This window comes from Marmota flaviventris, chromosome 15 (assembly GCF_047511675.1).
Source record: "Marmota flaviventris isolate mMarFla1 chromosome 15, mMarFla1.hap1, whole genome shotgun sequence".
Taxonomy (NCBI): domain Eukaryota; kingdom Metazoa; phylum Chordata; class Mammalia; order Rodentia; family Sciuridae; genus Marmota; species Marmota flaviventris.
Genome location: NC_092512.1, coordinates 44,617,602 through 44,631,036, shown reverse-complemented (window position 1 = coordinate 44,631,036; position 13,435 = coordinate 44,617,602). Strand labels below are relative to the sequence as shown.

At 33.2% G+C, this 13,435-nt stretch overlaps 2 protein-coding genes and 1 non-coding gene across 3 annotated transcripts in view; 2 read left to right on the top strand and 1 right to left on the bottom strand.

Annotated features, from left to right (window-relative positions):
• The window catches only part of Necab1 (N-terminal EF-hand calcium binding protein 1), a 146,106-nt gene extending 138,425 nt beyond the window's left edge, over positions 1–7,681 (top strand). The window contains exons 11-13 of the mRNA XM_027952699.2: positions 1,074–1,151; positions 2,429–2,520; positions 6,873–7,681. Of these exons, the coding sequence (XP_027808500.2) occupies positions 1,074–1,151; positions 2,429–2,520; positions 6,873–6,901 (199 nt within the window). The 3' untranslated portion in view covers positions 6,902–7,681. The remainder of the gene's footprint in view (positions 1–1,073; positions 1,152–2,428; positions 2,521–6,872) is intronic.
• A 2,072-nt stretch (positions 7,682–9,753) lies between these two features.
• The window catches only part of C15H8orf88 (chromosome 15 C8orf88 homolog), a 29,877-nt gene continuing 26,195 nt past the window's right edge, over positions 9,754–13,435 (bottom strand). Inside the window, exon 6 of the mRNA XM_027950186.3 lies at positions 9,754–10,165. Coding sequence (XP_027805987.1) covers positions 10,142–10,165 — 24 coding nt within the window. The 3' untranslated portion in view covers positions 9,754–10,141. The remainder of the gene's footprint in view (positions 10,166–13,435) is intronic.
• Positions 10,656–10,759, top strand: LOC114101244 (U6 spliceosomal RNA). The gene has a single exon (XR_003584252.1). It is a non-coding gene; the product is annotated as a U6 spliceosomal RNA (small nuclear RNA).

Genomic DNA, 13,435 nt, shown 5'->3' with positions numbered 1-13,435 from the left:
TGAGGCTGAGTATTTTAAACTTTATCCTAAAGCAAATAGACATGGATTAAAATGTGTGCATTATATAATTGTTAAGTAATGACTGGGAATTACAGACTCCTTTTTAAGATTCTGATGAAGTTATAGACTCCCTCCCCAAGACAAAAGCACATGTGTGCATTAATTTGCAGAAATTTTAAGAAATCCTCCCAGCAAAGAGCTCATTCATAAATTCTTGGGATGAGGAAGTCACAAATTTCATTTTTAATTCAATGCATATAACCCTCTAGTAAAGCTTTGATGAGAAAAATCTAAAGTAGCACTAATAACAATATTGGCTATATCATACCTTAATGAACCAAATTGATAAACAACTATGAAAAAAAAAAAAAAAAAAACGTGTACAGGCAAAACTAAAGGGGAACAAGTGATAAAATTTCTGTGTGTGTTTACTGCCACCTGCTGGTCACACTTGGGTAAATCCTAAATCTACATTAACTGTTTTACTGGTAAATTCAAAATTCTTGTTTTCCAAACCCCTCATTTTGCTTTTCACAGATACTTCTGGAATACATGATGAAACATTAGGCTAAAAAAGCTGTACTGTAAGATTTTAAAGACATCTTATCTCCCACTCATGAGTTTATGAATGTGTCCCTTCTTTATTCTGTATTTTAATCTGTATCACTTCTCACCTAAGCTATTTCACTACCTGCATGACTTCTTCATTCATACCCCACAATGCCATCAGTAGGATCTTTTAAAACACAACTGCAACTGTGGCACTTTCCCTCTAATTCATTTAGTGGCTCCTCCTTGCTACAAGATTAAATCCACAGCCTGTCTTTTTGGTTAGACTCCTTTCTTCATGCCTCTAAAACATATTATAGATTTTGATCCACCTTCAAGATCATCAAAGATCTGGAAGGAACAAATTTATCTTCAATTTGAAAAAGCAATTATTGCCAGAATGTAGACTGTTATTTTCTGCAAGCACCTATACAAATGGACGATTGTTTCATAACACATCTAGAGATGATTAGAAAAATTAGTTTGATTCCAGCAACTAATATGCCTTTTCTTTTCCTCTTCAGTATTTCTATACAGAAGCTTTCAAATGAACCCCGCTATATGATTTATGAGTTTTGGGAGAACAGTAGCGTGTGGAATAGGTAAGTTCTAAGCAAGGCCAATTTGTTTTGTGAAGCCAGGGAGGTGGCTATATACATGATGAAATTTTGAGACTTGTAAGAAAAGCTCCGTTCTGTTTTTCTCACTTTAAAAAGTCTTGACCTTTACCCTGAATCCCACACTATAGGAGTTTATTTGGTGAACAGGAAAATACTTCCCTCTAAGTACAGATACTTCTGGTATTGACCTCCACTTTACCATCAGACAAAACAACAAAAAAACTTGATGCTTTCAGACAAGAATAATTTGATAGGCGCAGGGGTGTCTAAGGAAGGTGGGGATGATGATGACATTGGAGCTTCATAATTTCTTTGGTTATTACTTTATAATAAAACTACATTAAATGGCTAAGACCATCATAATTTTCCCAAATGTCTTTAAATACCACAAATAAAGGGGAAAAGTCAAGACACTGTTTGGCAAAGATAAAAAACAAATTAATTTTTAATTGAAAATGATTACCGATAAATAATAAATGTATATTTGAAAAATGGAATAAAAGAATTTTTTTGCTATTCTGATATAAACAGTTCCAGATGGTTTTAAATGGTATAGAAGATACAGCTCTCCAATAAATCCATGTTGTAAGGGTATTAAATATAGTAGTGGAATTAATTAACACCTGGAAATTCAGTTGATACATATTTCACCTTGAAATTTTATTTTTGTGGATTCAAAAGAAAGCATTTTGAAGGACTAAAGTTAAATATCTCAGTGGCAGATCATTTGCCTAGCAAGTCCTGGGTTCCATCCCTAGCACTGCAGACAAAAAAAACAAAAAAAAAAAACTCATGCTATAATGAAAAAAAAAACTATACCGATAGTATTTTAGTGTTTCAATGTAGAAGGGAGTCAAAAGCAATTTACTCAATTCCATGATTCCAGGCCTACACTATGCAATAGATGGTTTTCATTTATTTCATTTTATTCTCAGTGGATGGAAAATTATCACCCCCTTTTCTTAGTTATCCTATTTTTTAAACACCAGTATGGCCAAAATACTTTCTTATGTTAAAAATTTTTGCAGAAATCATACTTCCCATTGTTTTATCTTCTTGATTTCTCATGACAATTATTAAATTACTATTGAGTCTTTATTAAGCATAAAAAACCATTTTAAAAAGTCTCTATCCAGATTACTTCCTTATCCACATCAATCAAAAGCTTACCATCTTGATTGAATTTGACCTCTGCTGTACTCTATTTAGGAAGGTTGTAAATAAAAATACAGAGCTTTAACCTGTAATCATTTATACAGCCACCTTCAGACGAATTATAGCAAGACATTCCAAAGAAGTAACGTGGATTTCTTGGAAACTCCGGAACTCACATCTACTATGCTAGTTCCTGGTAATTATACTGGATTCAAAATTCTTGTGTCCTTATGTATTGTCTTATGTTTTTCAAAATAGTATGTTCTTTCCCATTACACTTTGTCAATGGTATTCTCTTTATTGTTTCTTTATATATGTTATAATTGGGGATTGGGAGAGGGAAGAGGAGGTATTTGTTGCTTGCCTTTAGTTCTTAGTTGGCCCTATTTGTATTGCTGGCTATATTAAACCTATTATTAGTGGTTTGCTGGTTAACTGTTCATCTTGAAATACAAGTCAAAAAATCATGACATTTAAAAAAAATTATTCAAATGCTTTACCATACTATAATTATATTATTATAATTTTAAATACAATTAAAAATAAGTGACCATAGGCTAGATATTAGAAATATTTTTATTATAATAGAATTACTTTAAATAATTTTTGCAGTTGGGGGAAAGGAGAACTGGAGGAAAGAAAGAGGGAAGGTTTGAAATAAAATTGTCTAAAAAGTCTGGTCAAATTTTACTTAAGAACAAAAAATTCATTTGTTAATCTTACCCATCCATTCACAATTATCAAATATACACAAATTTGATATGCACTTTAGTACTGGGATTACTGGGGTGCCTAGTCTATTTACTAGCATGATTGAGCTCTAATTCTGAATGAGCACTGTGCTGGGAGCTAGAGAGAGTACCTATAAAGTGCTCTGTCCAGTCTGACAAGAATATCTGCAAAGAGAATTGTTTGCAGGACAAAACCTGGTTCGGGTCATAAAATAGAAGTTACCTTTAGAGGTAATAATGTGCTTTGTGAACTTGGAGACTGATTACTACCTATCTAACAGTTTGTAAGGAAGACAGAGTCTGAATTTTAGGCTGAGAATATGTTATGAAGTATCTGAACAGTAATTAGAACCATTGAAAATTTCTGAGACAGACAATAGTCCTAATTATCTGATGGGAACAAAGACAGACGGACATCATGGGGCAAAGAAAAATTAATCAGGTGGGGCAAAGAAAAATTAATCAGGTGGGGCAAAGAAAAATTAATCAGGTCGGGCAACGATCTGTCCCAGGAAAGAAGAGCACCCAAACTAGGTGCTACTGGAAAGTTTGGGACTTCACCTGCAGATAGTTTTTCACAAGTTACCCACAAGACTGAAGGTTGAAGCCTTAGCTTTAGCTTATTCCAGTTGTGGTGAGAAAGTATGTGACTAAAAACAAAATATCTAAGAGAAACCTGGGAAAATGCCTTTCTGTAAAAGGCTGGTAGAGAAAGAAAAACCTCTTTTATTCAGAAGACTGAGGAGCACCAATCAAAGGAGGAGAATAGATGGAGTAATAATAGATGTCAATAGGCTGGGTGCAGTGGTGCACACCTGTAATCCCATCTGCTCAGGAGATGAGGCAGGAGGATCTGGAGTTCAAAGCCAGCCTTAGCAATTTAGCAAGGCCCTAAGCAACTCAGTGAGACCCTGTCTCCAAATAGAGTTTTTTTTAAAAAGGGGGGTGGGGTGGGGATGTGGCTTAGAGGTTGAGTGCCCCTGGGTTCAATCCCCAGTACCAAAAAAAAAAAAAAAAAGCTGTCAATAGAAGACTGAAATGCAAGTTTACGTGCTCCTTGGGAGCATGTAGAGTGATTAAGAAAACAGGGCTGAAGATGGAATTTGACAAGATCATGGTTTACAAGAGTAATTTTAATAGAGTGGCAAGAATTTTAAATGACAGATTTTGATGAATTGGGGAACAAATAAAAGTGAGGAAAGTATAATCTGGAATTAGAGCTGGGTGAGGATACAAGGAAATTAGGTGTGAGTGGCTGCACATTGGCTCTTACAGTTTGAGCCTGAGCTAGGAGTGCATTTACTCTGGTTCTTAAGCATGGGTCTATCTGGCTAGAAAATGGTAGGCTTGTAGAATTTTCCCTCACTTTAGAGCTGAAATTTAATCCTCCAATAAGAAAGTTATAAATATGGTTAAAATGTCTGACATGGTTGAATGGACACTTTGACTCATGCAGTTTCTATTAAAGGGCACCACAACTTGAAGAAAGGTTGCAGGTGGGCAAAGCTGCAAATTATTAAGGAACAGATTTCAGTGACTGCCTTTAATTTATCAAAGAAAGCTTTAGCTTAGCTTTAGCTTATTCCAGCTTGAACAGTCTGTTCTAAGTGGGGATTTTCAAAGGCCTAGAACACAAATTAAATCTGTAAACATGACTGCTGCAGCCTTTGTAAAAGAATGCAGGAAAACTAGATCTATATCTTATTTATCTTCATATCACCTATTCTAGTACAGTATTAGTACTGTGTATAGCACAAAAACAAAGATGCTTCCTAAGTGAAGGAATGAATATGGACTTTTACATAATCATAAATGCACTGTTTTTTGGCAAAAAAATTTCCCAAAAGTTCTACATTTGTCATTTTTGTATCTGCCATTATATTCATTTTTCAGCTCTCTCAATCCTGAAACCACTGGTTCAGCAAAACAGAAAGAAGGGACAAAGATTGTTCTTAATGGTGTCCTAAGTCCTTCTAGATCAGAAAATACCTGAACACAAATCAAGTAGAAAAAGAGTATAGGAAGGGAGGCTATTGAGTTAACAGTTGAGGGGGATGCTATTTGCAATTATTGGAAATGCAGAGTAATCTGAATTTTTCTGGCCCAACTTCAATCACTTCATCATTACCTTGGATTAACTTTCTGTGTATTATTAGTCAGTGGTTCATAAATTCCATCCTCTTTCAATTTCCTAACTTAGAAAAACTGAGCACAAATAAAACTGGATCAATTCTTGTTCTCTGAACAAAATTCAGTAAAATTTGATGCATTTTAATTGCTGCTGTATTTGCATTTATTTTCATATCCCGTCAATTTCAACAATGATAACTGGAATTTGATATAGATCAAAAATAAGTCAGGCTTTTCTAATACAATTTTTAAATCTAACTCAACAAGACTAACATTTAATGGGGCAGTCCACTCTATTTTCAAATTAAAGATTTTTGTTTTGTTTTGTTTTTTGGGGGGGTACCAGGGATTGAACTCAGGGGCACTTGACCACTGACCCACATCCCCAGCCCTATTTTGTACTTTATTTCTCCAAAGTCATCAGGGTCTCGCCGAGTTGTTTAGCATCTCGCTTTTGCTGAGGCTAGCTTTGAACTTTCAATCCCCCTGCCTCAGCCTACTGAGCCACTGGGATTATAGGAGGGCATCCCCGTGCCCAACTAAATTAAAGTTTTATGGCTACAACAGCAGGACACGTCCCTGAACAAAAATCTAGAATTCACACATAAACATTAGTTATGGGTTTCAATTGCCTTGATTTTTAATATTATTTTTAATAACCAGTTTTGTGCATTTTATGTGATGCATGGTTTTTAAGGTTAATAAAAACAAAATATATATTACCATCCACATATTTAGACTCAAAATTAAAATCCAAAAGAAAAAATTTACATTTAAAAACACAAGAGATTTTATTTTTAATTCAGAATTATGACTTTTAATAAGATAGCTTTTTAATTAGATTACTAGTTTACCTAAGATACATCTCAAGAAATAAGGCAACTAAACCAGACTGCATCCAGATATAAAAATGTAAATGAAAATATATGTATATGAACACTCAAATGCAAAATGCTGTCAAATGAATCAAACGGGAATACAGCAGTACAGGTACATTAGCTATCACAAACCACTCAGAAAAAAAAAGGGGGGGGGCTTGAAAACTCAGTCTGTGGGGCAGAATATTCCTTGACATAAGAAAAAGGTCTGTAGTTATGAGACAAGAGGATACATCATAAGAAAGCAAAATCCCATTGCCAGCAAATTACTTATGTAGCTTCAAAAGCACATTTCATTCCTTTCTATTTGTTTCTCATATCATTCCACCAACCGTACGTACTTCTTTGCTTTGGTTTCATCTTTGGAATATTTATATTCATTGGGGAAAACATTTCCAATGTTAAAATAAAAAATATTCTAAAAATATTACTTATAACACTTCCACTTGCTTAAATTTGATTTTCTGAAATTACATATAAGTATCTTTCCTAATTCTGTCAGTATTGGGTAGATTAAAATAGCAATATGATTTTTATCATCAGGGCATTTATAATCTCATTGCAAAGACAAGCTCTATTTGTATGCAACAAAAAGTTTTGGACTGCACCAAAGTGCCAAAAGATGTGATACTAATGTCGATAACATATGGGGAATTCAATCTTGACTGAAGGAGTCTGGAAGTGGTGACTAGGAAGATAAGTAGTTAGGCAGACTAAAGGTAGGGGGAATGTTCCCTTTACCACTTGAACTTTCTTTGCTGTGAAAGTTATTTTCATTATTTTAAAAACTATGTATTTTTTCTTTTCAGCTTCATGGTGGGTCCTGAACAACAACTAGATGTTCCTAGACATTTTCTTTATGGTTCCAAGTGCAAAACAAGTGTTATTATCAAAAGTGTCAATTAGAAAATTTTGTTTGTTAATTTACTGTATATTTTTGTTTAATATATTTAAGTGCACTCTTCTGAAGTATAATCTGTATCATTCGTGTGTATTTTAGCTCAATTTTCAAAATTCTCAGTATTTGATGGTAATTGCTTTGCTACATTGTTACCAACCTAAAGTCATCTAGTGACAAAATCCTAATGTGTGAAAAAAGTATATATAAAGTCGTAAAAAGAAATTACAAAGAAAAACCTTTGAAAACATTACTTTTAGAATATTACTTCATAGGATAGATTTTATAAATTGCCCTACAGTATAAAGGGTTACATCAATGCTCTAGCCATTTATTTTTTAGTAACATTTTCTTGGTGAGGCTTATTCTTCAATATCATCTACTCTATTCCCAACACATGATCCTATAACTATTCTCTTCACATTACTTAAAAAGTCAGAACATTGGCATAAAACAACCTTGGCTTTAACCTATAGAATCTCTACTTGTGTGTCAGGTTATAAACTGGTTTTTCATGAGTGTATAATTCTGTGATAAGATAGGCAACCAATTAGTAATATAACACAATAGTATCATTTATTAGCTTCATAATTCCCTGTACATAAGTTAAACATTATCAAGCACAGAAGAGTTTTACTTTGGCAAAATCTGACTCGAATTTTATGGCATATTGTTAACTTTTCTTATGAAAAACAGATATTTACATTTAAATCAGGGTTTCAAAATACAGTGCTTTAAAAATAAAATTTTAACTCAAATGAATAGAAAGGAAATATAAAACAAGCACAATAATTTCAGGGCAGAATTTCCACACTGAAACTATGAATCTTACATTGCCTTCTCTACAAAAGCTTAGAAATTAAATCTTTTTAGTAAAAAAAATCTCCTATTCTGATCATAAGTCCAGCTTAAAAATGCAATACAAAAAATGTAAAAAAATTTAATGTAAAAATGCAATACAACTGGAAATGAATGATATTATTCTTAGTCCAAATTCCTTTGAAATCCTGGGCCTTCAGGGAAAGAAGCTGTAAGGTAAATTTTCCTATTTTCAATTAAAAATTGTTGAAAAAAAACAAAAGAAAAAGAGAGTGAATTAAGATTAAAATTTTATTTCATAAATATAAAATTTGACTAGAAAGCATGCATGTGCACACGTGTGTGTGTCTGTCTGTCCATCTCTGGTTATTTCTTTTTTCTGGTCAGTTTTAAAGATGACAAGCACTAGGAAACAACACCTGACTCAACTCTTTTAATAAATATACAAAGCAGAGAACAACATTAATGGAGATGTACAATGATTATTCAAACAAGTTATACATATGTACAAAGGCAATAATAAAACAGTCTTTGTGCTCTTACTCTGATTATACGTAGTAAGAAAGGATCAAGACTTTGAAACTTAAGGGACTTCTGACATACAAACTCTTCTTGAAAATGTTTGTTTTAAATGGTTTCAAAAATACAATTAATAACAAATCAAAACATTGCTTTGGTTGGTCCATTTCAGTATCCAACTCAAAAAGCATATCAAGTCTTTTGGGTTTGAGGCAGTTTCCAAAGTAGCTTGGTAAGTATGACTAAAAAGGATTCTGCCTGATACTAGTGCTAAGTAGAAAGACTCTCTAGATTGCAAATTGGAATACATTCTACCAGCTTTTTAAAACTAGAATGTAAAGGACTTGAGAATAGGAAAATAATAAAGCAAACCAATTTAATTATATGGTAATTCTGACCCCAGTTTTTAGACGTACATTTTTCTATGTTTGTCAGTGTGTAAATATGTGTATGGGTGTGTGTGTGTGTATGTGTTTTCACATACACATGTGTACTGGACCTATAGTATAAAAGGAAATAGTAGGACAAAACACAAATTAAAAAAAAAAAAACTGGGCCCTAAGAATAAATATCTCATTTAAAAGTAAGCAATATATTTATGGTTAATGAAGGGTATTTTTTTCCTATTTAAAAAGCAATCCTTTTTCTGGGGAACAAAATAATGAAAAAGAGGGTACTGAAAGAGCAAGATAGGAAACCTACCTATGGACTAAAAGTTGAATCTGAATAACAAGCCCAAAAACCACTAAAGAAAAGGTTCTGGTTTTAGGAGTTCACATTTAGAGAAAGATAAATTTTCTGCCAAATGATGGCCTTAAACATCAACAGACCCAGGGATCTGAGAAAATAGGCGTAAGGAAAGTTTATACTTACCTTTAGATCAGCAAATTTTTTGACACTATGCTGGGAGAAACTTTTTTTTTTTTTTTAATAACAGTAACATCCAGAGTGGAAAAACTGCAGAAGGCTTATTAAAAGTTCAAACTCCCAAATTCTGTATCCATATATGTTCCTATTATAAGAAATTATAGAATTGAAACTTAATGCACCTCAATTATTTTCAAATGCCTAAATTTTTCCTCTTTTGGAAATAAAAGTATCAATTTTATTTTGTAATTGGCTCAACTTCCACTGTTCACATGGCCAAAACAGTAGCAGCTATTTTTCAACCTCAGTTTCATTTACTACCACTGTTTTTAAACTGTCAATCTCTGCTAGTAATTACGAATCTAAGACAATGTTATTATCAAAAACCTAGACATCAATCATATATTTGAAAAGAAATGTCTATTAAAAAAATTCTCCCTCCTGTCATTGACAACTATATATTGCCCACCCCAAATCATTCTAGGCCTTTGGAGAGAATGTAATGATCTGTTCAAGCGCTGGTAGGAAATCAGTGCAAAACAGAACAAAAGCAACTTTTAAAGCAACAAGAAATTATGTACCATATATACACCGTAGCAAATACTTTATATTTGAGAATCTTTACAGCTTACATTTCCATTCCATTATTACAAGTGATGAAAAACAAAAAATTGCAAGTAGCATGCAAATTATACAGTCTTCCCACTTCACTAACCAAATTCCTACTTTCCAGTGTTATTTCCCAATTTTTGCAGGAAACGTCCTGCAAAGCTGAAACTGATTAGAAAATTCTTTATAGATTAAAATATCTCTTTTACATTTTAGGAGAAGCCAAATAGCCAACCATCAAAATTAAAAATAAATTGAATTGTCACAGTCCATTACAGTTATTGTTACTAGATCCACTTCATTTTCAGGTGTCCAAAATATAAAACGAATAATTCTTTATCTTCATATTCATCTGTTCTTAAAATGCTACTTAAAACTTTGGTTGTTTTCCTGTAATATAGAAGAAAGAGTTAAATCATCAACTAGATTAACTTAGTAGTTTTTACAAATTAGTTTATCAAACCAAATACTGTGAATCCACTTAAGTGTTTACAGATCTAAATGCATGTTACTATAGAAACTATTAAGGTAACTGAAATTGTCAAATAAAAAAAAAACAGTTCTGTTTCACTAAACCTATGTAATTCATTTTTAAATATATTAAACTGAATTACAAATCTGTTCTTGGGTTTCTGTAGTAGTTAGTTTTATAAATGTTATTAATGCATAAATGAAAACTTTATTCTAATGTATGTTTGTTCATAAGAAAGTGTAAGTCAAACTTTTATTTATAAAATAAAAGTGTTATTTAAATTGGAAAGTCTGAAAATGAAAAAGTTATTTTATATAGCACTGTGTTTCACACATATGAAACTTTTATTTCTGAGTTACATTTCAAAGAAATATAATTGTGATGATTTTAATATTAAGACTAAATCAAGTGCTTGCTTTGGCAGCACATACACTAAAATTGGAATGGTGCAGAGATTACCATGGTCCCCGTATAAGGATGACATGCAAATTCATAAAGCATTCCATACTTAAAAATTGAATAGCCTTGGACTGGGGTTGTAGCTCAGTGGTAGAGCGCTTGCCTTGCATGCGTGAGGCACTGGGTTTGATCCTCAGCACCACATGAAAATAAATAAAATAAAGATATTGTGTCCATCTACAGCTTATATAAAGAATAGCCTAAATGAAACATGATTTTACTGTTCTGTAGTTCACAAGGCATTTTCTTTGTACAGATTCTTAGGGCCATCTACAGGAACCTAAGTTATCATTATCTATGACTACTAACAATTCTAGTTATTTAGTCTTATTAGATAAAAGCTTACAGTATTGGCTTTGATTCTACTTTTGACTTCATATGCCTTCAGTGAAATAATTCAGAAATTCTCAAGGTCTTCTTATACTACAGGAGTTCCTTCTTTTGCCAAATATTTTCTTCAAAACTGTTGAAAGCCACAGTTTAGTCGGAATGACGCCTGGCAAAAACTAAAAATCACAATAACTTATGTCCTATTTACTAATTTAATTCTGATTTAATACACTATATTAACTAAAATTATATTCATTTTAATATATAATAATACTACACATATTAAATGAGAACTAAAAGTTTCTATCTCTATCTGTATGTTTTGCTATCAGATAAATCGATGTGAAATTACATTCATAATGCATATGATTGGATTTTGCTTTGAAGAGCCAAATTTAATTGGAAGATCAGTGACGTGAGCACATCATTTTGAACTTTTCAGTTTTTGAAAATATGTATCATATATTACTGTTTTGAAAGAAAACAAATGATTAGCATTTTTTTAGGTTAGGGTAGAGGCAATACTATTCTATTAGTTTTACCACAGGTAAGATGGCTTATTTTAAAAAGTATCTTGCAGAGTTGAATTATAATTTTATTTAATTCTCTTTTATAGCTTTTTCCTGGTAACATAATTTGACTTTAAGTTATACTAAAATTTTATCTAAAAGAGATTAAAGTTGTAATCATCCATTTTATGAGAACATTATGACTAATATTACAGAACCCTGAAAAAAATTCCTGTAATGTTTTGGAAAAGTACAAACATGTAAGAAATAAAAAAACAAAAACTTATGTTTAGGAAAATGCACTTAGAGACCAGTTTCACAGTGGTCCTATTAAGAGAGTTGACATTTCCCATATTGGAATCCGTAGAAAACAGGTGCATGGCTGCAGGGAAGTTTATTTTCCAAGATGACCTAATAAAACCACAATGTATCCATTTATATTTTATTCATGAGAAGATACAGGACATGTATATTATTGTTAAGTTTAGGACAAAAGGAAAAACCAACAATTCAGTGGAATTATAAAGGCTAAATAATTTAAGATACTTGATTTTTGTACTAGGAGTTGAGATTTGGAAAATGATGACATTTTATTTTATTTATTTAAATTTTGCTGTTCGGGGGAATGAATCTAGGGCCTTGTACATGCTAAGCAAGTACTCTACTACCAAGCTATATGTCCAATCCTTTTTTTTTTTTTTTTTTTTGTGGTGCTGGGGATTGAACCCAGGGCCTTGTGTATGCAAGGCAACCAGTCTACTAGTAACTGGGCTATATCCCCAGCCCATGCCCAGTCCTTTTTATTTTTAATTTTGAGGTAGCGTCTCACTGAGTTGCCCAGCCTGGCTTCAAACTTGCCATTCTCCTGCCTCAGCTGGGATTACAGGTGAGTGCCACAGTACTCAGCAACATCAATTGTTTGTATTTGTGGATAGGCAGCCTAAGTAAGGGCAGTCATGTAATTCTTACTTAGTTATATTTCTAAATTTATTAAAGATTTTTTTTTAATTTTTTATTGTGGGTTGTTCAAAACATTACAAATTTCTTGACATATCATATTCCACACTTTGATTCAAGTGGGTTATGAACTCCCACCTTCACCCCATACACAGATTGCAGAATCACATCAGTTACACATCCATTGATTTACATATTGCCATACTAGTGTCTGTTGTGCTCCACTGCCTTTCCCATCCTCCCCCCTCCCCCCTCCCCACCTCTCCCCTCCCCTCCCCTCCTCTCTCTCTACCCCCTCCACTGTATAACCCTGAGGGTCTCCTTCCATTACCATGCAATTTCCCTTCTCTCTCCCTTTCCCTCCCACCTCTCATCCCTGTTAAATGTTAATCTTCTTCTCCTGCACTTCGTCCCTACTCTGATCTTAGTTATTCTCCTTATATCAAAGAAGACATTTGGCATTTGTTTTTTAGGGATTGGCTAGCTTCACTTAGCATAATCTGCTCTAATGCCATCCATTTCCCTGTAAATTCTATGATTTTGTCATTTTTTAATGCAGAGTAATACTCCATTGTGTATAAATGCCACATTTTTTTTATCCATTCGTCTATTGAAGGGCATCTAGGTTGGTTCCACAGTCTTGCTATTGTGAACTGTGCTGCTATGAACATCGATGTAGCAGTGTCCCTGTAGAATGCTCTTTTTAGGTCTTTAGGGAATAGACCGTGAAGGGGAATAGCTGGGTCAAATGGTGGCTCCATTCCCAGCTTTCCAAGAAATCTCCATACTGCTTTCCAAATTGGCTGCACCAATCTGCAGTCCCACCAGCAATGTACAAGTGTACCCTTTTCCCCACATCCTCGCCAGCACTTGTTGTTGTTTGACTTCATAATGGCTGCCAATCTTACTGGAGTGAGATGGTATCTTAGGGTG